A 27,264-nucleotide genomic window follows, 5' to 3' on the forward strand; every position below is an offset into this window, starting at 1 on the left:
AAACACAAAGGCAAACAATATCATGTGCGGAAAGCAAGACATTGCAAAAAAAAAACATCTGGGACAAAAATGGATTTAGAGAAAAAAAGACATGGGGACTCAAGAGGTAAAATAGTCAAAATAAATCTATAAAGAACCGAAAAGTTGAATCTGCTTATAATATTTGCCTTTGCCTGGTTCATACCTCCCTCTTACATCAATAATAATGAAATTTTTGTAAAAGAAATTAAAAAAACATTTATCATTTTCCTCCCACTTCACAATTATGTGCCAATCTGTGTTGGTCTATGACATTAAATCCCAATAAACGACTGTACATCTACATTTTTGGTTGTAACATGACAAAATGTAGAACATTTTAAGGGGTATAAATATATTTTCAGTCTGGATTTCAGCTTTAAGCTACTAAAAAAACAACAATTGCATAACAATAATGTACAAATGCCATTTTACAAACTCTATTGTATTGTTCTATTTAGATTTATATCTGTTATTTTTGTAAAACATAATTTTTACTTATGATGCAAAGCAAACAACTGCAAGAAAAAGAAGTCCAACTCAAAATTCAAAACATGTTTTGTATATGTGATTGATAATAATTTAAAATTAACATGGAGCAGACATTTGCTGCAGTAATTACTTTATGTTGTAGGCACTTCATGAAATATTTACACTGAAATTAACGACATGCTTACCTGTCTTTGGCTCCACGGAAAAGTACGGTTGACCTTGAAGAATGCTATAGATAACTCGAGCACTATTTCCATAAGTGGGATCATCAGCATCTGTTGCTGTTACTTGCAGGACTGATGTTCCTTAATAAAATGGTATTGTCTTTCAGTTAAGGAGATTTCAACCTACAGCAGTACATTGTAAAACATTTATAATATTGTAATTCTAGAAACATTTCTATGTCAGAGATGTATATATTATATTTAATGTATGTATTATTAAAAGGCTGAATAACAAAACACTGTATATAGTAAATACCATCAATGTCATGCACAATGTTCATGAACTTTTTATGAAGAAAAATAAAATCTGCTCAGTTTGCACCTAAGTGTGCTATGGCAGAGCCTGCCCATAAAGATCACTGTCAGTCAGCTGTTAACACAGTGTAAAAAGTACAGCTCCAAGGCTGCCGAAATGCTTAGAGCTACTCAACTTATGTCAGCTGAAAACAGCTTTCAAAGAATTTCTGAGTCAATGATCCTTCATGCCAAACAAGTCTGGAGCAGCTTGGAGTGCTTCATCCTCTTTAGAAATGATGAGGCTGATCAGCAGCTGCTTGAACAGAAAGACCTCTGTTGTTTCACATGTGGGTATAGAGTGAGGGTGAGTGAGTACCTATTTTTTTTAATGATTGTAAAAATCACTTTAGTCATTTATATAAGTGAATCCAATGCATTTTTGAAATTGTACCCAACTGTAGAATAAAATGGATGCATAAATGTTGACCAATATATTTTATCATATCCTACCACATAGCTTATATTGTTAATGGTGCTCAGTTCTGACTATGCTATGCTCAGGCGTCATGCAGAATCAATAGAGGTGTAGAAAAAATGAAAATTATACCAATTTGAACATGTAGGATTAAAATGATGGAGGACTACAATACCCTTTTTCTTTTCTTAGATATGGCATTTACTAAGAAAGAGTAACTATTTTCCTAAAATTGGAGCCAAATACATTGCCAAATGGCAATATAATTTACTAGAATGTAACTGCACACTACAGGTACATGTCCACTTTCCATCTCATAATTCTAAACTCACCAAACTGACAGCAATCCACTGAGCAAATGCAACTTCCCCCCAAAGCCAAAAGCCAAGCAGACCTTCATCAACAGCCATCCCTGGAGCTAGATGCTACCTGCAGTCCATGAATACACAGATTACTGTCTGGAGCACACTGGACAAGTGTCTGCACCCTTATGCCGCGTACACACCATCACTTTATGTGATGAAAAAAAACGACACTTTCTGTGAAGTAAAAAATGACGTTTTTGAAACTTCAATTTTCAAAGACGAAGTTGCCTACACACCATCGTTTTCTCACAATGATCTTGCAAAGTGAGGTTACGTTCCACCACGTTTTACCATTGAAGCTCGCTTAATAAGTAGCTTCTGGGCATGCGTGGATGAAAAAACGTCTTAGAAAACGAAGTTTTTTGCTACACACGGTCAATTTCTGTGAAGTAAAAAGTGCACTTTTGAAAAACGACACATAAAATTGAAGCATGCTTCAATTTTTTTTGGTCGTTTTTTACAAGACATAAAACAACGTTTTCCCCCACACACAGTCAATTAAAGTGACGTTTTTAAAAACGTATTTTTTTTTCATCACATAAAGTGATGGTGTGTACGCGGCATAAGTCTGGACTGACAAAGGCTGGACAAGTTACTTGCCTACAATACCTCAGACGCAGATATTGTTAAAAACCTCTTGGGAGTTGATCTTCCATCAGCATTTTTTTAATTAAAAATTTGGGGCCAGATTCACAGAGACTTACGCCGACGAATCAGTAGATACGCCGTCGTAAGCCCGAATGTGCGCCGTCGTAGCTATGCGCTCATTCTTAAAATGAGATACGCCTGAATGTTGCCAAGATACGACCGACGTAGGTCTCATACGCTGTAGTATCTTGGGTGCATATTTACGCTGGCCATTTACGTTGATTTACGCATCGAATATGTAAATGAGCAAGATACGCTGATTCACAAACATGCGTACGCCCGTCACAGTAAGCTACGCCGTTTACGTAACGTGTACGTCGGCATAAAGATAAAACACCTCTATAGGTGGCGCAGCCCATGCAAGGTATGGACGACGGAACAGCCGTCGTATTTTACGTCGTTTGCGTAAGCCGTACGTGAATGGGGCTGGGCGTAGGTTAGGTTCACGTCAAAAGCATTGAGCCGACGTATCTTAGGGAGTATTTGTGACAACGGCCCTTCATTTACATGGGGTCACAGTTAATTTAAATGTAGCACGCCCACTACCAGCCTACTTTGAATTAGGCGGGCTTACGCCGGCCCATTTTCGCCAAGTCGACATAACTTACGGAGAAAGTGCTTTGTGAATACTGGACTTGCCTCACTATGTTACGTCGGCGTAGCGCAAATGGGATGTGCTACGCCGGCCAAAAGATGAGCCTTCTTACGTGAATCTGGCCCTTAATGTTTTTTTTTTTTCATTTCATAAAAATTATTCATATTTACAGTGTCCAAACAGGAGGTGAGGTGATTGGCTCCCTTCATACATTTGGAAGGCTAACTACTTGTTTTAACTTATTATATTAACTTAACTACTGTACTTACATAACTACTACTACCATATTTCTGATAAAAAGCTTATTGTGAGGTGAATATAAAAAGCTCAGATTATACACACAGTGACTCATTTAGGCCGGCCATACATGGTTATAATCTCGACCGGTTCGGACGGAACTGGCAGAGATACTAATTATTAATGGGCAGACTGAATGTACCAAGTCAACTTGGGTACAACCAGCCTGCTGGATTCTCCAATGATTATCGATCTTACAATTATCGCTAGAGGCTGCTATAGACAATGTCTCAGCAGAAGGGATTTCCCTGTCAGCACTGTCTGTGTTGATGGGGAACCTGTGGTTGCAGGAAATAAATTTGAACTGTGTATGGCCAGCATTACCCTCCCTCCCTGCTCTGCATGACACCAATTAGAAAGAGATAATGTACATTGAAAAAAGCTACTACTGTTGAAACACATTTTTAAATGGTGCATCTGTATTAACTTTTAGCCTGTTAAATATAAATGCAAATAAAACATCCTTTTAGAAACTTGTGACCCTATAAAAAAATAAATCACCCCCAAACCATTATTATTTTTCTTTAGTTGGTTGGTTCAACAAAAGCAGTAATTTAAATGTAACAAGTGCTTTATCCCCTATAATGAGGCTACATCTAGAACCTGACAATGGATTTAGGCACTCGTATATGGATTTGCTTACATTTGTTTATTTCATATTTATGTTGTAAAAAAAAAAAAAATATATATATATATATATATATATATATATTTTTATATATAGATATATATATATCTCAAATGTTTACATTTTGTATTTTTTTTTTCATATTTCTGTTACTTTTATCTGGGTATGTATTTATTTGGTTGATTTACTAAAACTGGAAAGTGCAAAATCTGGTGCAGCTTTACATGGTAGCCAATTAGCTTCTAACTTCTGCTTGTTAATTAAGCTATGAGGAAAACATCTGGAAGCTGATTGGTTTCTATGCAGTGCTGTATCAGATTTTGCACTCTCCAGTTTTAGTAAATCAACCCCCATATGTTTTATAGTCTGCTCATAACAATGCACATTCTTTGGCAACCCTTTTATCAGTATCTGTTTATATTGCACTTTTATATTAACTGCTTGCCAACCAGCTGCCACAGTTATACTGTGATGCCTGCCGTGCACGCGCGATCACTCCTGACACACACATCCGGTTCTGTCAGGGGAGTAGAGACAGATTGTTGTTCCTACTAGGTAGGAACAACGATCTGTCTCCTCCCCCATTCACTTCCATCCCACCACAGTTAGAAACACATCTAGGGAACACACCTTGATCGCCCCCTAGTGTTAACCCATTCCCTGCCAATGACATCTATACAGTAATCAGTGGCTATTTTTAGCTCTGATCACTGTATAAATGTCAATGGTTCCAAAAAAGTGTCAAAAGTGTCCGATCTGTCCGCCGAAATGTCGCAGTCCCAATAAAAATCGTAGTTTTAATAAAAAGTAGTTTTGTCAAATATAAGACTAGCCACAAGCAAAATCACCTACTTAGCTTACTCATCTTCTGACAGTAGATCTGAATCCCCTGTTGTATTCTTATATCTCTTGCAGGCTCCTAAATTGGTATATTTCTTTTTTTTTCACAATCAAAGGTTTTATTGAAGCTTATTAAAATAACAAGTTATACAAGTGTAACATAGAAAGTCATACATTCAAGGCTAATATTTCTTCCATAGCTCATCGTTCTTTTGCTACCCATCATGAAGTTTTGCGAGTACACTCCTCCCAGATACATTACAATACATACTTGTTAAAGCATGGCAGCATTTGCTTACCAACAGGGGACATTTCAGGAATGCCAGCAATGTAAGGTCCATCCAGGAATTTTGGCTCATTGTCATTTATATCTTGCACTTTAATGACAAACTCAGATTCAGGCTCCACTGGTTTATTTGTTAGTCTGTCTATAGCTTGTGCACGAAGAGTGTAGTAGGCTTGTTCCTCCCGGTCCAACCTCTTGGATGCATGTATATCCCCAGTAAATTCATCAATATTGAAAATGGTACCTGCCCCCTCACCCGTCAAGACATATTTGATGCCATTTTCTCCTGTGTCCACATCTGAGTGAAGCTGTTGGAAAAAAATGACAACAATTTATATTTTTGAAATAGAATAGGTGATAGTCAAGTAAGATATATTCAGTGATTTATAAAAAAAAATGGGAATTGTCATTGTTCTGAAAATGATCTGCCAAAACCATCCAGTTTATGGCAAAGGATAATGAAGATCTGTCAACTGCTTTAGGAGGCAAACACATTTTATATCTCTTAATAAACAGTTTGGATTCAATTTGCATTTCATACTGTGCAAAAAATCACACACTATAGAGCTGAAAATATTCTGGGGAATAACTGCATGTAAACACTTTGAAACTGACAGTTTGGTCTCATCAGGAACAAAACACATTTATTTATTTTGTATTTCTACAAATTTCAACTGACTTCATTTACATTGTTCCTCTTCCTTGGGTATGCTACATGTGTTCATTTTGTGTCTCAAAATGTGAAAATGTATAATGATTTACTTGTTCTGGGTTTGAATAGTCATATACGTGTCAGATCTCAGCTTACTGCAGACTTTAAAGAGAAATAAAGTATCTGCAATTGATTACTGGGTTTTAATGTTCTTCCTGACCGAATAAATACACCTGCATATAAATAGTCTCAGTTACATTATTCATACCTCACAACTTTCTGAGGGACATCTATTAGAAAAAGTATTTATACATAGGGCACACCCCCCTGCCTTTTTTACCACTGCTATTCCTGTTATATTGGCTTTTGAAATTTACAAATTTAGAAATCAGATGAAAGGTTTAGCATTGGGAAAAACTTTTTGAGAGATAAATAGTGCATTTTATATACAACTATATAGATCTGACCAACATGAGGGACAAATGAGGAGCTATGAGGGACAGAGGGACTTTGTTCCGAATCACGGACAGTCCCTCGAAATCAGGGACATTTGGGAGCTATGCATTATTATACAATCTATATATAGCAGCATTTATAAAGAAATAGCTTAGGACAGGGATGGCAAACCTTGGCACTCCAGGTGTTTTGGAACTACATTTCCCATGTTGCTCAATTACACTGCAGAGTGCATGAGCATCATGGGAAATGTAGTTCCAAAACATCTGGGGTGCCAAGGTTCGCCATCGCAGGCTTAGGAGGTATACGTGTGTGCTCTGCTCATTCTGTATCAGCCATGTTCCACTGAAGTGGTAAAAGTCATTGTAGTCTGAAGTTGGACCCCACAAACTTGACAGTGGTACAAATAAACAAACAGCACTAGTCTGCTAGATTTGTAAAACATTGATTGTTCTAACAATATTGATTGGTGTGCTTTATTTTTCTTAACATATGTGCATTCCAGAGGTGTTGGTAGTATCAGTCTGTAATATAATGTGGTTAACACATAGCAAACCAGGAACAGATCAGTATATTCAAGGGTGATCAAGACAGGTCTACAAGAAACTACACAGTGCTGTGTAAAGAACCACCAAACACATAAAAAAGACTGAGTAAGAGACTTGATAAAATATAAAAAGAAAACCAGTATTTTGGTTTTGACATGTAGCCAACATTACTTTTAAAATTATGCTTTGTTCAATTATAGTCACACCACTTTTAAATCTTCAAAGAGGAAAGTCAAGGGAGCAACTCAGCCTAAGAATTCTACATCAGTAACCATGACATCTGAAGTCAGAAGTCTTGTACTCTGGAATTTATTGTAGATAAAAAGTACTGGAAGAACTAAACATGTTTTACAGTGAAGGATAAATCTTTTTCCGCTATTCCTAGGTGACTATTAAATATATATAGGAATTTAACAACTTAAAGTTGTACACAAATCTGTTTAGAGTTTACAAACATATTTTATACAGAACTCTGTAAAATACACATTTCCCAAGACTGGCTGATGTTTAAAAGTGTGGCTGTCGAATTGGGAAAATTCTTACATTTTTATACAGTTACAGTACAACTTTAGAACTGTACAGTATGACTGTACAACAAACTTAAATCAATACATCACGGACATGGGCATATGGACATTACATTTTATTTCCATGTAGTACAATTAACACAGCTTTATCATATTTCAACACTTGTATTAAGCCAGTAATATCATTATACAAGAGATTTAGGCCCGGATTCACATAGGAGATATGACGGTGTATCTCCAGATACGCCGTCGTATCTCTGAGTCTGAGGCGTCGTATCTTGGCGCCTGATTCAAAGAATCAGATACGCCAAAATTTCTCTAAGATACGACCAGCGTAAGTCTCCTACGCCGTTGTATCTTAACTGCATATTTACGCTGGCCGCTAGGGGCGTGTACGCTGATTTACGCCTAGAAATATGTAAATCAGCTAGATACGCCTATTTACGAACGTACGCCCGGCCGACGCAGTACAGATACGCTGTTTATGTTAGGCTTTTTCCGGCGTAAAGTTACCCCTGCTCTATGAGGCCTAGATGAGGCGTACCAATGTTAGGTATGGACATCAGAACAGCGTCAAATTTTTCACGTTTTACGTCGTTTGCGTAAGTCGTTCGCGAATAGGGCTGGGCGTCATTTATGTTCACGTCGAAAGCATTGGCTTTTTGCGGGTTAATTTGGAGCATGCGCACTGGGATACTTTCACGGACGGCGAATGCGCCGTTCGGAGAAAGCGTAATTTACGTGGGGTCACAATACATTTACATAATACACGCCCACATCTTCCACATTTGAATTAGGCGGGCTTACGCCGGCCTATCTACGCTACGCCGCCGCAACTTTGCTTCGAGAATACTGCACTTGCCCGTCAAAGTTGCGGAGGCCTTAGTGTGTGTGTGTGTATATATATATATATATATATATATATATATATATATATATATATATATAGATATAGATATGTATATCTATATAGATATAGATATATAGCTATATATCTATATATAGATCTATATATATATATATATATATATATATATATATATATATATATATATATATATATATATATATATATATATATATATATATCTGATAAACAGTGCCTTGAAAAGGTATGCATACCCTTTGACATTTTCCACATTTTGTCATGTTACAACCAAAAACATAAATGTATTTTATTGGTATTTTATATGAATGACCAACACAAAGTGGCACATAACTGTGAAGTGGATGAAAAATGATAAATGGTTTTCAAAATTGTTTACAATTAATTAACTGAAAAGTGTGGCGTGTATTTGTATTAAGTCCCATTTTGCTCTGATACCCCTAACTAAAATTTTGTGTATCCCATTGAAAACATCTGAGTAATGACGAAACGCGTCTGAGAGGACGCGCAGTGGCATCACCACGCTAAAGAGCAAGGGCTCCGCTTGTTGCCGGCCGGCATCTGTTTTTTATACTGCATGGTTTTACCTGCTTTTATAAGTACGTTTTAATCTCTCAAAATAAAAACAAGTTTTACGGAATTACACTATGGTGCGCCCTTTCTCTACCCATGTCATCTGGATGAGCCTGTGATCGCGCCGGAAGTTCTTTCCTGGAACCTGTATCCCTGTGAGTCCACTAAAAGTAAAGGCCGTGGCTGGGCTATAGTCGACTGCAAATCAAGCTTGCCCTCTGGTAAGCGGCTTTTAAACTCGGTGGTGGGTCTTCACTTCAGTGTGGACACTGTTAAGAGATCACGTGGTGTTTTCTTCAGGATCGTTTATTTGCATACACACCAAGAGTTTATTGGGACTCTATATACATATATATCTGAACCTGAGTGGACTTGGTTTATCATCATCTGTGTTTTATATTTTATTTTCTGTTGGCGCACTTTTATTTATTTTTCTATTTCTGGTTCAGTGTAACAAATTGCCTTCAGAAGTCACCTAATTAGTACATGTGTGTAATTTATTTGCAGTATAAATACAGATGTTCTCTGAAGCGGTTTGTTAGAGAACCTTATTGAACACACAGCATCATGAAGGCCAATGAACACACCAGACAGGTCAGGGATAAAGTTGTGGAGATGTTTGAAGCAGGGTTAGGTTATAAAAAAACTATCCCAAGCTTTGGACATCTCACAGAGCACTGTTCAATCCATCACCCGAAAATCTAAAGAGTATGGCACAACTGCAAACTTATCAAGACATGGCTGTCCACCTAAACTTACAGGCCAAGCAAGGAGAGCATTAATCAGAGAAGCAGCCAAGAGGCATATGGTAACTCTGGAGGAGCTGCAGGGATTTACAGCTCATGTGGGAGAATCTGTCCACAGGAAAACTATTAGTCATGCACTCACTCCACAAATCCGGCCTTTATGGAAGAGTAGCAAGAAGAAAGCCATTGTTGAAAGAAAGCCATCAGAAGTCCCATTTTCAGTTTGCAAGAAGCCATATGGGGGACACAGCAAACATGTGGAAGAAGGTGCTCTGTACAGATTAGACCAAAATTGAACTTGTTGGTCTAAAAGCAAAATGTTATGTGTGGCAGAAAACTAACACTGCACTTCACCCTGAACACACCATCTCCACCATGAAACATGGTGGTGTCGGAATCATGTTGAAGGGGATGCTTTTCTTTAGCAAGGACAGGGTAGCCAGTCAGAGTTGATAGGAAGATTGATGGAGCCAAATACAGGGCAATCTTAGAAGAATACCTGTTAGAGTCTGCAAAAGACTTGAGACTGGGGCAGATGTTTACCTTCCAGCAAGACAATGACCCTAAACATATAGCCTAAGCTACATTGGAATGGTTTCGATCAAAGCATATTCATGTTTTAGAAAGGCCCAGTCAAAGTCCAGACATAAGTACAATTGAAAATCTGTGACAAGACTTGAAAATTGCTGTTCACAGACACTCTTAATTCAATCTAAAAGAGGTTGAGCTATTTAACTAAGAACAATGAGCAAAAATGTCACTCTCTAGATGTGCAAAGCTGGTAGAGACATACCCCGAAAGACTTGAAGCTGTAATCGCAGCAAAAGGTGGTTCTACAAATTGACTCAGGTGGCTGAATACAAATGCCACATGTTTCAGATATTTATTTGTAAAAAAAAATTGAAAACCATTTATATGCATGTAATGCATATATGTCTGTGATGTATTGATTTAAGTTTGTTGTACAGTCATACTGTACATAAAATAAGTAGTTTGAAGGCCTACACAATTCTCCAAAATTGCAGCATGGTACTTACAGCAATGTGAGGCCTGTAACCTTAAATCTACATGTCATTAAAGTAAAAATGTCATGGCACTAAGACAATCACCATTTACATTGTGACTACAATTGCATTGAATTTCTGATACAAAGCAAAGTACCAAGTTATAAAATTCTCTGTATTTTTTTATTGCTGCAAAAATGACTAAACAAAACAAAAATAGGAAAAATACATACAAATGCATGACAACAAAAACTATTCTATAATAATGTAAAATAATGTATTAAAAAATATGGCTAAAGTCAGAAGGGGGAAAGGGAGGTAATCAGGGGAGATTAGACAGTGGGTTAGTAAGTGTAACATAGGATTATTTTTTTTTTACTTGTGAGGTTGTTTTTATCACACACAGTGTGCAGATTAAAAAACACTCTTTAACCTCCCTGGAAGAAATCCCAAGTCTGGGTGGAATTCTAGTACCATTAGCGGTATCCCCGAGCCAGACTCGGGATTGCATTGCAGTGTCCAGGCAGAGTTACTTATCTTGTACCCTGGATCCTGTGAGGTCTCCCCACTGTGTGTGCAAGCCATGTCCTCCTTGCTCGATTCACACAGTGCCCGAGTGCCACCGAGCTCCATTCCCTGCTACGTTACGATGCACGGGGGCCAAATTCAAAAAAGTTCAAACTCAGTGCACATACAGGCAGGGCCGCCATCAGGGGGGTACAGGCAGTACACCTGTAAGGGGCCCGGATGGCAACCCCCTTTAAAAAAAAAATATAGCAACTCCCCTTTTTTTTATTTATTTTTTATTAAAAAATAATATTTTTTTAAAATATATTTTTATTTTATTTTTTATTAAAGGGCCAATTTTTTTTTTAGAGGTCTGGAGGTCCCCAGGGCCCCGGATGGAAACCCCCCTTTTTTTATTTATTTTTTTTATAAAAAAAAATATTTTTTTATAAAAAAATATTTTATTTCTAATATATATATATATTTTTATTTTTTATTAAAGGACAAACATTTTTTAGCGGTACGGGGGGCCCGGAGATCCCCAGGGCCCCGGATGACAACCTCCTTTTTTTATAAAGAAATATATTTTTTTATATATTATTTTATTTATTTTATATATATATATATATATATATATATATATATATATATATATATATATATATATTTATATTTATTATTATTATTAAAGGGCCCAGAGGTCCCCAGGGCCCCGGATGGCAACCCCCCTTTTTTTATAAAAAAAAATTATATTATTTTTTTTATTTTTATATATATATATATATATATATATTTATTAAAGGGCTCAGAGGTCCCCAGGGCCCCATGTGGCAAACCCCCTTTTTTATTTTTTTATAAATGTTTATTTTTTATTTGTGTTTATATATATTTATTTTTTATGTTTTTATTAAAGGGCCCAAAGGTCCCCAGAGCAAAGAACCCCCTTCTTTATATATATTATATATTTTTCTTTATTCCTTCTTTTTTGTAAAGGCCCCCCCCCCGCTTCTCAATTCGCAGCAGCCACCCCCCCCGCTTCTCAATTTCAGGTGGCAGCACCCCCCCGGTTCTCTGCTCCAGAGGGCCCATGCCTGAAGCTGTGTAAGGGGCCCCATAATTCCTGATGGCTGCCCTGCATACAGGTGTCCGTTTATGAAACAATGAACAGCGGTGATCCCAAGGATCACCACTGATCACAGCCCATAAACAGTTAATGAAAAAGAGATAATTGGGGGGAGAAGTGTTTGAACTTGTTCTCCCACTGATTATCTCCACACACACAGAGAAGTCTCATAGACTGACACCGTAACGGTCAGTTTATGGAGCTGCAATCTGAGCACTTCACTGGTGATCTGAGTCAGAATTCACACTCCCTGATTCACCATCTCAGAGGTGGTGAATCAGGGAGTGAAGAGGGAATCCTGGGGATCTAAAGGGGGAAAGGAGGAAGATTTTTAACTTCTTTCTACCTCGCTCAGACCCCCCAACACTGTAACCATGTCCCCCTGTAATATATATATATAATGTGTATATGTATATATATAATGTGTGTGTATACATATATATATTATGCAGGGGGACTCGTTATTTTATGAACATTAACCACGCCGTCTGTCAGTGTACTGAGCAGTGATAATTTATCACTGCTTAACAAACTGACATCTCTGTGTTTCTGTGAATGTCTTGTACTGTAATCTCGTAAACTCTCATGAGATTCCAGTATTAGGGACTGTTCTCCAGTGTTAGAAGCGTTGGTAGATCACTTTACTCCTCCAAGGGTGAAGCGATCTACTCCGCTTCATAAACTGGCACCCAGAGAAGAAAAATCTCCTCCGTGAATGCCGGAGAACGAAGCAGTGAATAGATTTCACTGCTTCATAAAAGGACACCACAGTACACTGTAATATTACAGATTACAGTACTGTATAAAATAATTACACCCCCCCTTTGTCCCTAGTGGTCTGTCCAGTGACCTGCATGCACTTTTATATTATAAATAAAAAAAATTCTGCCTGGAAACTGGAGATTGTCCATAGCAACCAAAAAGTGTCCCTTTATGTCAAAAGTGGTTTTAGACCAGCTAGAAAACAGCGATAATAAATTAGAATCACTTGCAGAATTTAGCGATAGTGATTTGTGGGGAAATTCGTCATCAAACACTGAAAGTAATGACAGCGACAATTCTGCAACTGAGCAAATGTCAGTGTTTTTAATTTGATTACATTATTGATTATTTTTTTTTATTATTATTATATTATTATTTGTTATAATTATTTATTATATTTTAATTTATGATTTTGTGTTTCAAACTTTATCATACCCGGGATGTCTACTAGACTCTTGTTTGGACAGATTTAAGTGAGTTTTTCCTAAGAATTGCCGGCCTAAAAAATAAAACACCAAATTTCCATGCAAAATAATTGTACCGCTTTCAGCATCAAAATCTGACATAATCATACCGCCAGGGAGGTTAATCTGCAAATAAAGTGCTAGACTTAATTATACTGTAATAATAACACAGATGCAACATACTTATCGATAAATCCTGAAAACACTGAAGCTGATTTACTCAAAGGTATCAAGGGGGTTAGTAAATAAGGCATATTGAGATTTACAAAAATCAGCTTCTAACTTTGGCTTGTTCAATTAAGCTGTGACAAAAACAACCTGGAAGCTGATTAGTTTATATGCACAACTGCACCAGATTTTTCACTCATTCTAATTGTATGTGAATGAATTGAAACAATATATAGGATTTATACTTGCATATTGTTAGTTCAATGGAAATGAACACTCTTTTACCTTAATTACTACACTCAGTGAATGCTCATATTGCAAAGTGGGCAGTCTCTACATGTTTAGTAAATCTACCCCACTATGTAAATATCGTCACAGTGTTGCCTTATGGGAACAGGAAATCCAAATCCATCTCTTCATGAAACCACTACTTTCAGTTTTTGTTTTGTTCTTGGGCCTTTAAAACTTGGCTTCAGAAAATCATATTACAAACCTAGCAACTTGTAAACTCATGATAGCAGTTTCTGGGGCTATGCTTCGGGGATGTGCACTCCGTTTTTGTTCCTCTAATCTATGGCAATGCAGGATCATGGTTCAAACAGACATATTACTCGGCAATATATACAGTATCTTTCAGTAATAAAGTGCCAAGATTACTTCTGTGAAATGCACAGAGCTCTGAAATCATCACAACTATTTCAATCCAGTGAATGCAAAAAATAGGACTTTTACAGATATATTTTTTGAACAGGTAAAATGCTCTGCCAAATTCACTTTTGAATTTCCCCATTGGATTGTTATTTTTCATTGAGCTGTCTTTCGTTGAGTACTGTCTTCGATATTTCTTTATTTGTACTAACAGTTCAGGGCAGGCTTTTGAGGTTTATCTCCTTCTTCTAAGGTTTAAGCAGTACTGATACTGATCACTGACTTACTAAAACTGGAGAGTGCAAATTCTGCATAGAAACCAATCAGCTTCCAGTTTTTTTGTCAAAGCATAAATAAACTAGCTAAGATTAAAAGCTGGGGGGCGTGGCTGGACCGAGCTAGGAGATGGCTGCCTGAGAACTGAGCTCCGGCCACCTCAGAGCGTACTTCACATTTAGCAGTGTTTTTGACCCCGCCAAGCACACAGAACCATGGGTACTGCTTCCCGACAGTCCTCGGCTTCCCGATCCCGTTCCCCCAGGGAACCAACCGACTCCCTGGAACACCACATCCCGGAGATGTTCCGCACCGGCCGGGGAAATATGGCGGCTTCCCGCCAGGGAACACCTCGAGGCCGCTCGCAAGCCAGCTCTACCCACGCACAGGAGATTGTGCTCTCAGCGACCCCCCTGGACCACCCGCAGGGGAATACTATGGACCCGGGGATGCTACCGGCCTCCGCTCCGGCATCGGCCCCCATCACTATCGGAGACTTGAGAGCGGTGGCGTCTGACATAAAAAGCGCGCTCACAGCAGCCATAGCGGAGCTTCGCCTCGACTTCCAGTCACTGGATGGGAGAGTTACAGCAACGGAGAATACACTGGTGGAACACGACCTGGTCCTCCAACGTTCCACCAGGAAAATAGATGACCACACGCTGCAAATGCGGGAAATAAACCGCCACTTGGAGGATTTGGAAAATCGGGGATGCCGCCATAATCTGCGCGTGCGGGGCCTCCCTGAAGCTGTGGAGGGAGGTCAGATTGCCAGAGAGGTGACGGAGCTATTCAACTCCATACTCAAGAGACCCCCGGACACAGCTATTGCTATGGAGCGGATCCACAGGGCACTACGCCCCAGGGGCAGGGATACGGACCCCCCCAGAGATATTGTCTGCTGCCTCACGGACTTCGGGCTGAAAGAAGACATCCTACATCAGGCGAGAGGCCAGCGCCTGGTACATGAGGGCTCCCAGATCCAGCTGTTCCAGGATTTATCTGGTATTACACTGAAACATAGAAGAGACCTCAGACCCCTCTTAGATGCCCTGAGAGCTGCCAACATCCGCTACAAATGGAAGTACCCGTTCTGCCTCTCGGCCTCCCATCAGGGGCGCACGGCTCACCTTAAAGTCCCGGAGGACCTGCCGCTCTTTTTTGAGATTCTGGGCATCCCACCCGTTGCGGTCCCGGAGTGGTATGCCATCTACCGTCGCTCCGTGGGCCGATGGAATGGGCCCCCGGCGGAAAGGATGGAAACGCAACCCACGAGATCCAGGAGGAGGAGATCCCCCTCGAACTCCCGCACCTCGACCACCAACGCTGGACCCAGAAGAGAGGGCGACCCTCTCTCCTCTCCGGGAGCGCGAAGAGCCCGCAGAGACACTTGAATGTCAAATCAAGTCTCCAACAGAGCTGATGCCGTAGGATTAGTGGGCAAGTTTTACCGAGTTATTTGTTCAGACCTCGAGACTCTAAATTGTTTTTCCTTTATGTGTGAAACTTTAATGGGAACAGACGTTGTGAGCCCCATCTTATAGCTCTCCCGCCACAGAGACTACTACTCTAGGGGTCTCCCCGAAGGCCCTGCTGACACGTCCGCAGGATCTACAACAGCCGCCAACTCGCAAAGCGGGAAACCTTGCCGGACTCCACCCACTCGATCACCTGAGAATAGAGTGACCCGCCCATCATTGACAACTACAATACCCAGAACGCTCTGGGCCTGCCGCACTCCCGGAAGCGAAACCCTATGACGACCTCCGGTACGGCGCACTACAACCTCGTCACCCCGCAGGACACGCCAACACAGCGGGAGACAACAGAAGCGCCACGAACGAGCGACGCACCGAAGACTACGCTCCTCTGACTCCCAGACGCGGAGCTACTAAGCTATTCAACTCCCCGCACCGGAGAAAGGACCACCACACACAACACAGGCAGTCCCCGAGCCATGACGGAACCCGACCATCTTCACCGAGCTCACGCTCGAAGGGCCGCTAGGCCTCCAGACAGTCCCTGCATACCTGCTCAACTGGTTACACCTTCCGGCGGCGGCCCTCTCTGCGGGACCAAGAGAGAACCAACACCCTTCCGTACCCCGTTAGAGCGCACACCCCACGCCCGATGGATGAGACACCAACCCGTACAGCAGAACGCATCCCCCTGAGCGCTACACCATTGAGACCACACCTGACAGGAGACCGCACTTCCACAGAGGATCCCGGGGCTAATACACACCCGACGGACTGAGCTGCACCGGCAAGTCCCCACCGCTGGCCACTCCCTGGATGTTAGACGGACCGGCCAGACTCTTGCACCACCGCGACCTTTGGCGAGCTGTCCACCCTCCACGTGATGAGAGACCTTGCAACACCAGCTCATTCCCTCCCCACGAACTACACCTCTTAAGGACGGTACCCGGATCGGAACTGTGTAATATCCGAAGGAACCGAGGTTCCCGGGTAAAGTATGAACACACAACCCTACCTCTCATTACTTCATTAACGGGGATACTCGGCGGGCCGCTCCCCCGAGGATAGGACACACCCCGGCCGGTTAGATATGTCTTAACGGGGAGGGCACGCATTAGTTGGCCGAGGATAGGTAAGAGGGGTATAAGCCAGAGACCGGGGGGCCCCGCCCCCCCTCTCCACGGGACCCCCATCTAAGGAGGGGGCCGCGCAAGGGGAGAGGGGACGAGGGACGCACCATAAGAGGACCCTCTGGGGAAAACGAGCCCGGGGATTGTCTTATTACGGGACACGGCGGGGCTCACCCCCCCCCCCAGCAGGCCACACACTCCCCCCCCCATACCCATTGACAATCCTCAATCACGGGGCTAACACCTCTCATGCACCACAGGAAGGTGCGCTCCGGGGTGGCTAGCCTCGACAAGTATCGTACTCACCCACACAGCTGTCTGCTGGTAAGTACCGGTCCACCCCCCAAGCGGTACCGTGGGACGGAGTCCGCGCCTAGTTTCAGACGCGAACGCCCCCCACGGCCGCACCTCACCGATTAACTACCACCCAAATCAGGTGGCGGGACTGAGTCCCTCTGCCTAATCGGCTACGGGCGTTCACTGCCCCAACAGCGGGTAATACCACTCCCAGTTCCTGGGACCCGCCGCTAGGCCCCCTGTTTCGGGCACCCGATACCTGAAGAGCGAAGTACCCGTGAGTACCCTCACCTGCGTCCCCGTAGATACACTAGGAATCCACCCCACTCCCCCTCCCCCCACCCACCAAGCCACTGCGAACCGCCACAGCTCGCACACTCGACATCACTACACAAGTCGGGCAAATACCCACAGACCTGACCGACGATGTCTGCTACACCGACAGGGGATGGTGTCCCTAAATTGAAAATCATCTCCCTGAACGCGCGGGGACTGAACCTACCCGAAAAAAGGGCCCAACTTCTTCTCTCCATGCACCAGGCTAGGGCCGACATAGTGTTTGTGCAGGAAACACATTTCAAAGCCGGAGCTATACCCAAATTGCACAACCATCACTTCCCAGTGGCCCATCACGCGACGAACGCGCAAGCAAAAACAAAAGGAGTATCCACGTTATTAGTTAAAAATTGCCCATTCCAACTGACAGACACGCTAGCCGACCCGGAAGGGCGGTACTTATTTCTCAAAGGCTCGTATCTGAACAGGACGGTGACGCTAGCCAATATATACGCACCAAACACACGCCGGGTTTCGTTCTTTAGAACAATTGCGGAACTACTTGCTTCCTTCAAAGAGGGGACTCTCCTGCTCGGGGGAGATTTCAATGTCCCACTCAACCCCACGCTTGACACGTCCACGGGCACCTCATCCCTTCAATATACCGCGCTAAGGAGAATTAAAAAGCTCCTGCAAGGCCTACTCATACACGATACATGGCGCGCCTTAAACCCGACGGGTAGGGACTATACGTTCTTTTCAACACCGCACAACCGCTACTCCCGCCTCGACTACCTGTTTGTTAGCCAGGAAGACCTACCCCTCTTATCCGCGGCTTCGATCGACCCCATGTTCATATCGGACCACAATCCCGTCTCGGTCACGATAGCTCTGCCTCCCGGTCACCCGAGGTCCAGGGTGTGGAGGCTAGACCCTTCCCTACTCACTGACCCAGTAGTGGCTAAGGACCTGGAGAAAGCGCTCAAATTATTTTTCCTTGAAAACAGGCCGGAAGACACGGCCCCTAGCATAATCTGGGAAGCCCACAAATGCGTAGTACGGGGCCTCCTAATAGCGGCCGCGGCCAAACGGAACAGAGAAAGACGCAAACACTACGACGACATTCTAGGCAAGATTAAGAGCTTAGAAACGGCGCACAAACACTCACAAGCCCTCGCCACACTACAGGAACTAAACCAAACGAGAGCCGAACTTCTGGAGATCATTGGTAAACGGGTTAAGCGTAGCTACGTATTAGCAAAGAAGTCATTTTACGAGCACGGCAATAAGGTGAGTAGACTCTTGGCTAAAGCTCTACACTCCCAAAAAGCAAAAACAACGGTCCACTCCCTGACGGACGCCCTGGGCCACACAGTACAATCCACCCCAGACATAGCTAAACGTTTCGTACAGTATTACACCGGCCTGTACAACTTGCCAACCCCAGACACACCGACGGCATTAGAAACAAGGCATGACCTGATAAACAAATTCCTGACTCAATACGGCCCAACACGGCTGTCAGAGGAAGCCAAAACAGACCTCGACAAACCTCTTAGTGACGCAGAGATGGGACTAGCCCTGAAGCAACTAAAATCGGGCAAAAGCCCGGGGCCGGATGGGCTGACAGCGGGGTATTACAAGACCTATGCAACGGTGCTTACCCCCTTCTTTAAAGCGGCATTCAACTCTTTTGCCAATGAGGCCACCCCCCCCCCGTGACCTCCTGACAGCACACATCGTCGTGATCCCCAAGCCGGACAAAGACCCTAATGCAGTATCCAATTACAGGCCAATATCCCTCCTAAACGTGGACCTCAAGTGGTTCGCCAAAACCATAGCTAACAGGCTACTGCCTTACTTGCCCAATATGGTGGCTTTGGACCAAGCAGGCTTCGTCCCCGGGAGGGAGGCCCGGGATAACACCCTCACAGCGATAAACGTACACCACTGGCTTACATCCAACAAGGCCCCTGGGTTTTTCTTGTCCCTCGACGCGGAGAAGGCGTTCGACAGGGTGGCATGGGACTTTATGCAGGCAACGCTGCAGTCCGTGAATCTCCCGCCGACCATGCTGAGCTTTATCTCGGCACTCTACGCGGACCCCACGGCGAGAGTACGAGTGAACGGACACCTGTCGGACGCCTTCTCCATCGCAAATGGGACGCGTCAGGGGTGCCCCCTTTCCCCTCTACTGTTCATCCTCACGTTAGAACCCCTATTACAGCGCATTAGAGCTAACCCCACAATTAAAGGAATCCAGATTGACAAGAGGACCTATAAAATTGCCGCCTTCGCGGATGATATTCTCCTATTTCTCAGAGACCCCCTGACAACCATCCCCAACTTGATGAAAGACTTTGAGGATTTCAAAGTACTGACCAACCTCCAAATCAACTTTTCAAAATCATCGGCCCTAAATGTAACTCTGCCCACGACTCTCTACGACCAGTGCAAATTAAACTTCCCGTTCAAATGGTCCGCCCGCGCCATCACATATTTGGGGATCCAACTCCCTTCCTCTCTAACAGACCTATACCCACTTAACTACATCCCACTGCTCCAAAACATATTGAGAGACTTGAAAGAATGGTCCCTAAAACCCTTATCGTGGTTCGGTAGGGTAGCAGTGGTCAAGATGAACATACTCCCCCGGGTTCTGTACACTATGCAAGCCATACCCATCAGGCTCCCCCCGGCCTTCTACTCATCCTACAAATCGGCATGCACGAGGTTTGTGTGGCAGGACACCCGCCCCCGTTTAAGCTATGCGAGACTCACGGTCCCTAAATTGCAGGGAGGCCTGGGGTTGCCCGACTTACACAAGTACAACCTAGCCTGCGGGCTGTCCAGGATCGTAGACTGGACAACAAACGGGATGAGAAAGAACTGGGTGGATCTAGAGCAATCATTCTCCTCTCTGCCCCTAACACACCTGCCATGGATCGTAAAGGGCAACGCCCTACAAGATTGGAGCGATCACCCCCTCATACGCCCCTCCCTACTGGCCTTCCAGACAGCCTGCGCTAAACACAAAATAGCAGACCGGACCGGTCCCATGACCCCCCTGCGACTGAATCCCAACTTCCCGCCGGGAATGAACCCCACCTTCTTAGCTGACGGCTGGCCCCACAAAACGGTAAGGGCAGGTCAATTTTATGCCGCAGGCCGTCTTTTGCTGCAAACAGAACTAGCGACCAAAATGAGTAAGAGTGAGTTCCCTTTCTGGACTTACCTCCAGATTAGGCACTTCCTAGACAAAAAAGAGCCCGGTGTACAATGGTCCAGACCCTACACCCCCTTCGAAAACCTGTGCAACTCTACAGCGCCAATGAGACATCTAATCTCAACGACATACGGACTACTGTTTTCCTCACAATCTCCTAAACTTCACTGGGCCAACCAGCAGTGGGAAAACGACCTCTCGCTGGAACTTTCGGACAGGGAGTGGGAACACATATATAGACTCGCCCACAAGGGGTCGATTAACGTCCAGACGCAGGAGAACGCCTACAAACTCCTCTCCAGATGGTACAAAACCCCACTCAAACTACACAGAATTAACCCAGCACTCCCTAAAGTGTGCTGGAGATGCCATCTGGAGACGGGCTCCTTCCTCCACATATGGTGGGCGTGCCCCAAACTCCAACCCTACTGGACGAAGGTCCATAAATACATAACACATGTCACCACCGATACTCTAGAATTCGCGCCTGCCCAGTTCCTTCTCCATCATGCCGAAAAGCGCCCGAGGAAATACAGCCGCTCCTTGGCCATGCACATGGTAAACGCCGCGCGGATGTGCATCCCACTTTTCTGGCTCTCCCCAACACCCCCCTCTATGTCCGATTGGTTTCAACGCCTCCAAAAGATAATGGAGATGGAGGAACTGATCCACCAGAGCAACGACACGCCGGCAAAGTTCAACGAGACTTGGGCCTGCTGGCGGCACTTTACCCTGTCGGATGATTACAAAGCCATCACCTCAGGAGATCAACGCACAATGCCCTCTCAACCTCATACGTCGATGAGCTGTGGCGGCTCGACCCCCCCCGACCCTCCCCCCTAACCCTCGTACCCTTAAGCAGGAACCAGGTCTGCCCACCAGACACACTTCAGATATTGCCACACCCGGGGATACACCTGGGAAGTTAAGGGCTACCAGTTGCCCGACAGTTTCGCTACTTGCGTCAGTTACCTAATGTTAGAAATACAGCCCACTGGCATCCGCTCTGTCCACTAAGCTTATGGTCATGTTACGCCCAAGTATACTCTAATGACTTGCTTATGTTGCATATGTGGAAGCGGCTGCGCCCGCAAGAATATTGATTGTTTGAATGTTACATTGTTCTTGTAACCGCACTTATCCTGTATGATGGACGAAAATAAAAAACTTTATTAAAAAAAAAAAAAAGATTAAAAGCTGATTGGCTACCATACAGCTGCACCAGATTTTCCACTCAGATTTAGTATATTAACCCCAGTGTATTAGCAAAATCTTAAAGTATAACTAAAGGGATTTTTTTTAGTTATGGACACAGTGGCAAGAAATTAGAAAATATTTCAAGTGTTTATAGCTGTTTGTGCCTCCATCAGGGTAAAAACCCTCTCTGTCTGTCATGCTTACCATTATTGTTGGAAGTAAAACTAAAATAAAATCCCAAATGTGGGTTACATACTGTACTTATTGGAGTATAACACTCACTTTTTTTACCCTGAAAATAGAGGGTAAACTGTGCCTGCGTGTAATATACGCAGGGGGCTGTGGAAAGTTTTTTCCATGAAATTTTCCTCTTAAAGTTATGTTGCATGTTATACGCCGATAAAAACGGTATTTGATAATGTTGGAAAAAGACACAGGTCTATCCTGTTAAACCTGTTTGTGTGATTTTTATTCTCTAACTATTGTTATAGCCCTGTATATTCTATTTCCTGAGGGGGGAGTTCCACATTTTAAGTGCTCTAACAGTAAAGAACACTTTGCATAATTTCTTCCAAATTTTAAATCGTGGCCACGCTCCCTTTTCGGAGACCTTAAAGTTAATAGTTTATCACAGTTGCTGGAGTCATCTTTGATATAGTTGTACATTGTAACAATATCCTTTCTTATTCACGTCTTCTCCAGAGTGACTACTCATAGTTGAGGACCTCCATCCACCGTATTACATATTTACATAGCTACATAGTTGGCAAGGCTGAAGAAAAACACCAGTTAATCCAGTTCAACCTGTGTGGGTGTGTTTGTGTCAATACCATTTCCCATATCAATCTATATTGTATTTGCTAAGATGCTCATCTAAAAGTTTTTTAATTATTGGCACTCTCCACTGACACCACCAACTGTGGAAGGGAGTTTGAGATCCTTATTGCTTTGACAATAAAGAACCCCTTATGCAGTTTAAGGTTAAACGGCTTCTCGACCAACTTCATTAAGTGGCCACATGTCCTCTTAAGTGACCTGACTAAATAATTTTCTCCTTATGCTATAATCACCATTGAGACATTAATTTTGTTGTCCTTTGTTCCCTGAAGATTGGTGACTGAAACTGAACTGCATATTTAACTGTTTCCCAACCGTCTCCTGTACATTTATGTTGGCAGAATGGCACGGCTGCGCAAAGCAACGTATATATATATATATATATATACGTCTCTTTGAAATTCCCGCCTCTGCCGCGGGCTCCATGACCGTGCCCGTGGGACCTGCTGACTCGATGTCCGCTAGTGTCCTGCGAACGGGTCACAGAGCTGCAGAACGGGGAGAGGCAAGTGTAAACATGCATCTCCCTGTTCTGCCTAGTGACACTGTCATTGATTGTCTGTTCCCTCTTATCGGGAACAGCGATCAGTGACATGTTACTCGTAGCCACACCCCATAACAGTAAGAATCACAACCTAGGGCACACTTAACACCTTCAGCGCCACCTAGTGGTTAACCCCTTCACTGCCAGTGTAATTTTCTGAGTAATCAGTGCATTTTTATAGCACTGATCGCTGTAAAAATGACAATGGTCCCAAAAATGTGTCAAAAGTGTTCTATGTGTCCACCATAAAGTCGCAGTCATGATAAAAATCGCTGATCTATAACTTTTGCGCAAAACAATCAATATACGCTTTTATTGCGATTTTTTACCAAAAATATGTAGAAGAATACATATCGCCCTAAACCAAGGAAAATTTTTATTTTTTTATAGATTTTTTGGGGATATTTATTATAAAAAAATAAAAAATATAGAATTTTTTTCAAAATTGTTGCTCTATTTTTGTTTAAAACGCAAAAAATAAAAACCACAGAGGTAATCAAATACCACCAAAAGAAAGCTCTATTTGTGGGAAAAAAAGGATGTCAATTTTGTTTGGGAGCCACATTGCCGGTGGCGCAATTGTCAGTTAAATTGTCTCAGTGCCGAATCACAAAAAATGCTCTGGTCTTTGGCCAGCGAAATGGTCCGGAGCTTAAGTGGTTAATATGAAGCCAAGGCAGTGTTTTGTAAAGGGGTAAAATTATTAATTCATCTCTTGAATGCACACTCTTTTTAACACGTGGCTGTATTTTGTTAGCTTTATTAGTTGCGGCTGCATAATTTCCCCCTAAATCCTATTCCATTTGGTATGTGTATTTTTGGTACCCACGTGCATAACTTTACATTTTTTAGCATTGAACCTCATCTGCCATGCAGCTGCCTAACCCCCTATTTTGTATGGCCTTCCTGTAATGATGTTACAGATTTATTTTGATCATCAGCAAACACTGAAACTTAGGGCCAGATTCACGTATCCGCGGCGCAGCGTAACGTAACCCGTTTACGTTACACCGCCGCAAGTTTTCCGATTTAGTGCCCGATCCACAAAGCACTTACCTGGAAATTTGCGGCGCTGTATCGTAAACACGTCCGGCGCAAGGCGGCCCAATTCAAATGGGGCGGGTACCATTTAAATTAGGCTCGCTCCCGCGCCGGACGTACTGCGTATGCTCCCGTTGCAAATTTCCCGACGTGCTTTGCGCGAAAAAACTCCCCCCAGCGGCGGCCGCGGTACTGCATCCTAAGATCCGACAGTGTAAAACAATTACACCTGTCGGATCTTCTGGCTATCTATGCGTAACTGATTCTATGAATCAGTCGCATAGATACTCTGAGAGATACGACGGAGTATCTGAGATACTCCGTCGTATCTCTTTTGTGAATCTGGCCCTTAGTTCCTGATTCCAACCTCTATGTCATTAATTATTAAAACTGAATAACAGTGGCCTCAAGACAGAACGATGGGTTGTCCCCATGAACAGTAATAGAAGGGTAATCTTCAGATGGGACATTCATTCTGGTGCCCTTGGTGACAACCAGGGACTTCCTTTCACTACTTGTTTTGGCTTTGGGAAATACAATTAAGGTAAATCTTCCTAATTGGACATAGATAGCAAAAAATCTTGACAAGCATTGTATCCCTCCCTTAATCTATTCAAAATGAAAGAAAATAAAATTTGCTTTAGTTCTACTTTGGTTGAAATGTGCATTAGTGTGCTGAAGAGAGGGGTGAGGAGGAACCAGGTAAAATATAAAGCAGGTTATGCTTCAATCTGTACCTGACCTTGTTGATGAAAACAAAATGTAAAAGCTCATGTAAAAAATGCTATGCTTACTTGGTCCAGTGCTCATTCATGGAATCTACCCCTGCTTCACTGCACAGCCAATCAAATGAATTTTACACTTGACAAACTTCTAGGGGTACACATAAAAGTATGCTGCTGGACTTATTTGAAGAAATGTTACATTGTTTTATACAAAATATGTTTAAAAATATACTCCCTTTGTTTTTTTCCTGATACTGTTTGAACCATTGTGGAATGAGAAAAGTGAAATTGTGTGCATGCTGTATAAGTGAAGTGGAAGAGAGAGTATGATATACAGGACTTGGCCTTGATCTACCACCATTTGAGAAATGCTGGAAATTTCCAATCCACAAGTGCACATAGACCCACAGAGATGTGGTCTAAAAGTTTTTCAATAAGTGTTGTAAATAATGGGCTGTAGCATTTCAAATTATTGAATAATATTTTTTGTGACTACTGCACATGTATGCTGTTTATTGCATGCATACAATGGTCCAACTTGTACCAATGTAAGTATGCATATCTCATAGTTCAAGGATCTCAGGATGAATGAAAGTTCTTGTGTACTTCTCCAGTCTGTGATGAGCCAGCTGCTTGCTTCAGTGATCATGTCCCCATGCAGAATACTGCAGCAAACATAAAATCAAAGGCACACGAGACATGATGACATCACAACTATTGATAATTTTTTTAGCCGCAATTGCATCCTGGACAATCATCACTTGTAGTCATGGCCCAGACGCATTTAACCCTTAATTATCATAGAGGTAACACTAGAGCTACTACAGCAATATCCCCAATCTTCCAGGGCCTGTGTTATGTGACTTCCCCTTATTAAACTTACCACAGGGGGGTTGCTTGCTTGCCAGTCACTGCTGCCATTCACAGGATGTCTTTCATCTTCTTAATGATTGCAAGGTGTTCTATGATTGCACAAGACAGAGAAGAGGGGTGGTGATGTTGTTTTACCCACAAGTGTGTTGGATGTGAAGACTTTAAGGGTGGCGTTGTGGTGCAGCAGGGATACAATTTCACAAATGGATTCTGTATCAGGTAAATATTCCTTTCTTTACAGGAGCTTTATGTTTTACTTTTTTCAGTGACAGGGCAATTTTAAAGTAGAACTGATGACAGGCTATGGACATTTAAATATTTACATATTTAGTAAGCAAAAAGCTTTTGATTTTTTTAATAAGGCGTCACTGATCTCTGTGGCTGTCTGCATATGTAAGCAAAAGTAAGGCCTCGTACACACGATAGGATAGCCAGAGAACAACAATCTGAAGGACCGGTGTCTTAGATTAACCGATGAAGCTGACTGATGGTCCGTCACGCCTACACACCATAGGTTAAATAACCAATCATGTCAGAACGCGGTGACGTAAAACACAACGACGTGCTGAAAAAAACGAAGTTCAATTCTTCCAAGCATGCGTCGACTTGATTCTGAGCATGCACAGGTTTTTAACCGATGCTTTTGCATACTAACGATCATTTTTGACCTATCGGTTAGGCGTCCATCGGTTAAATTTTAAAGCAAGTTCCTATTTTTTTAACCAAAGGTTAAATGACCTATGGGGCCCACACACGATCGGTTTTGCCCGATGAAAATGGTCCTTCAGACCGTTGTCCTCTGGCTATCCGATCGTGTGTACGAGGCCTAAGAAAATACTTTCAGTTAAGGTTCATCAGCTCAGCTCACCCTGTTCCTTCTTCTCAACATATGTTTGGCATCATGCAAGCCTTCCAATCTTGAATGTTATATGAGCGACATCAACTTCCATCAGCTTCCATCCTTTAATTTTCCCAGCCACATTCCCCATTCTATCCACACTGTTCCTTACACTCTTGCAAGCCCCTAATGTTCTCATTTCGAAATGCATTCACCAAGAATGCATGATACTGTAGCATTCTCCAAAGCTACTCTGAAAACCAGAATGGATACATCAAATTTAGATTTACTTGCAACTGAGTTTAAGTAAAGGAGATTGACCTTTGATTTTAGCATAATTTCAATGTTTAAAGGTTG

At 42.6% G+C, this 27,264-nt stretch overlaps 1 protein-coding gene across 1 annotated transcript in view; it reads right to left on the minus strand.

The window, feature by feature from the left end:
• Positions 1–27,264, minus strand: part of CDH7 (cadherin 7) — a 280,342-nt gene that overhangs the window by 107,128 nt on the left and 145,950 nt on the right. Inside the window, exons 3-4 of the mRNA XM_040353910.1 lie at positions 5,119–5,413; positions 696–815 (exon numbers count right to left, since the gene is read on the minus strand). Of these exons, the coding sequence (XP_040209844.1) occupies positions 696–815; positions 5,119–5,413 (415 nt within the window). The remainder of the gene's footprint in view (positions 1–695; positions 816–5,118; positions 5,414–27,264) is intronic.

Source organism: Rana temporaria, chromosome 5 (genome assembly GCF_905171775.1).
Source record: "Rana temporaria chromosome 5, aRanTem1.1, whole genome shotgun sequence".
Classification (NCBI taxonomy): domain Eukaryota; kingdom Metazoa; phylum Chordata; class Amphibia; order Anura; family Ranidae; genus Rana; species Rana temporaria.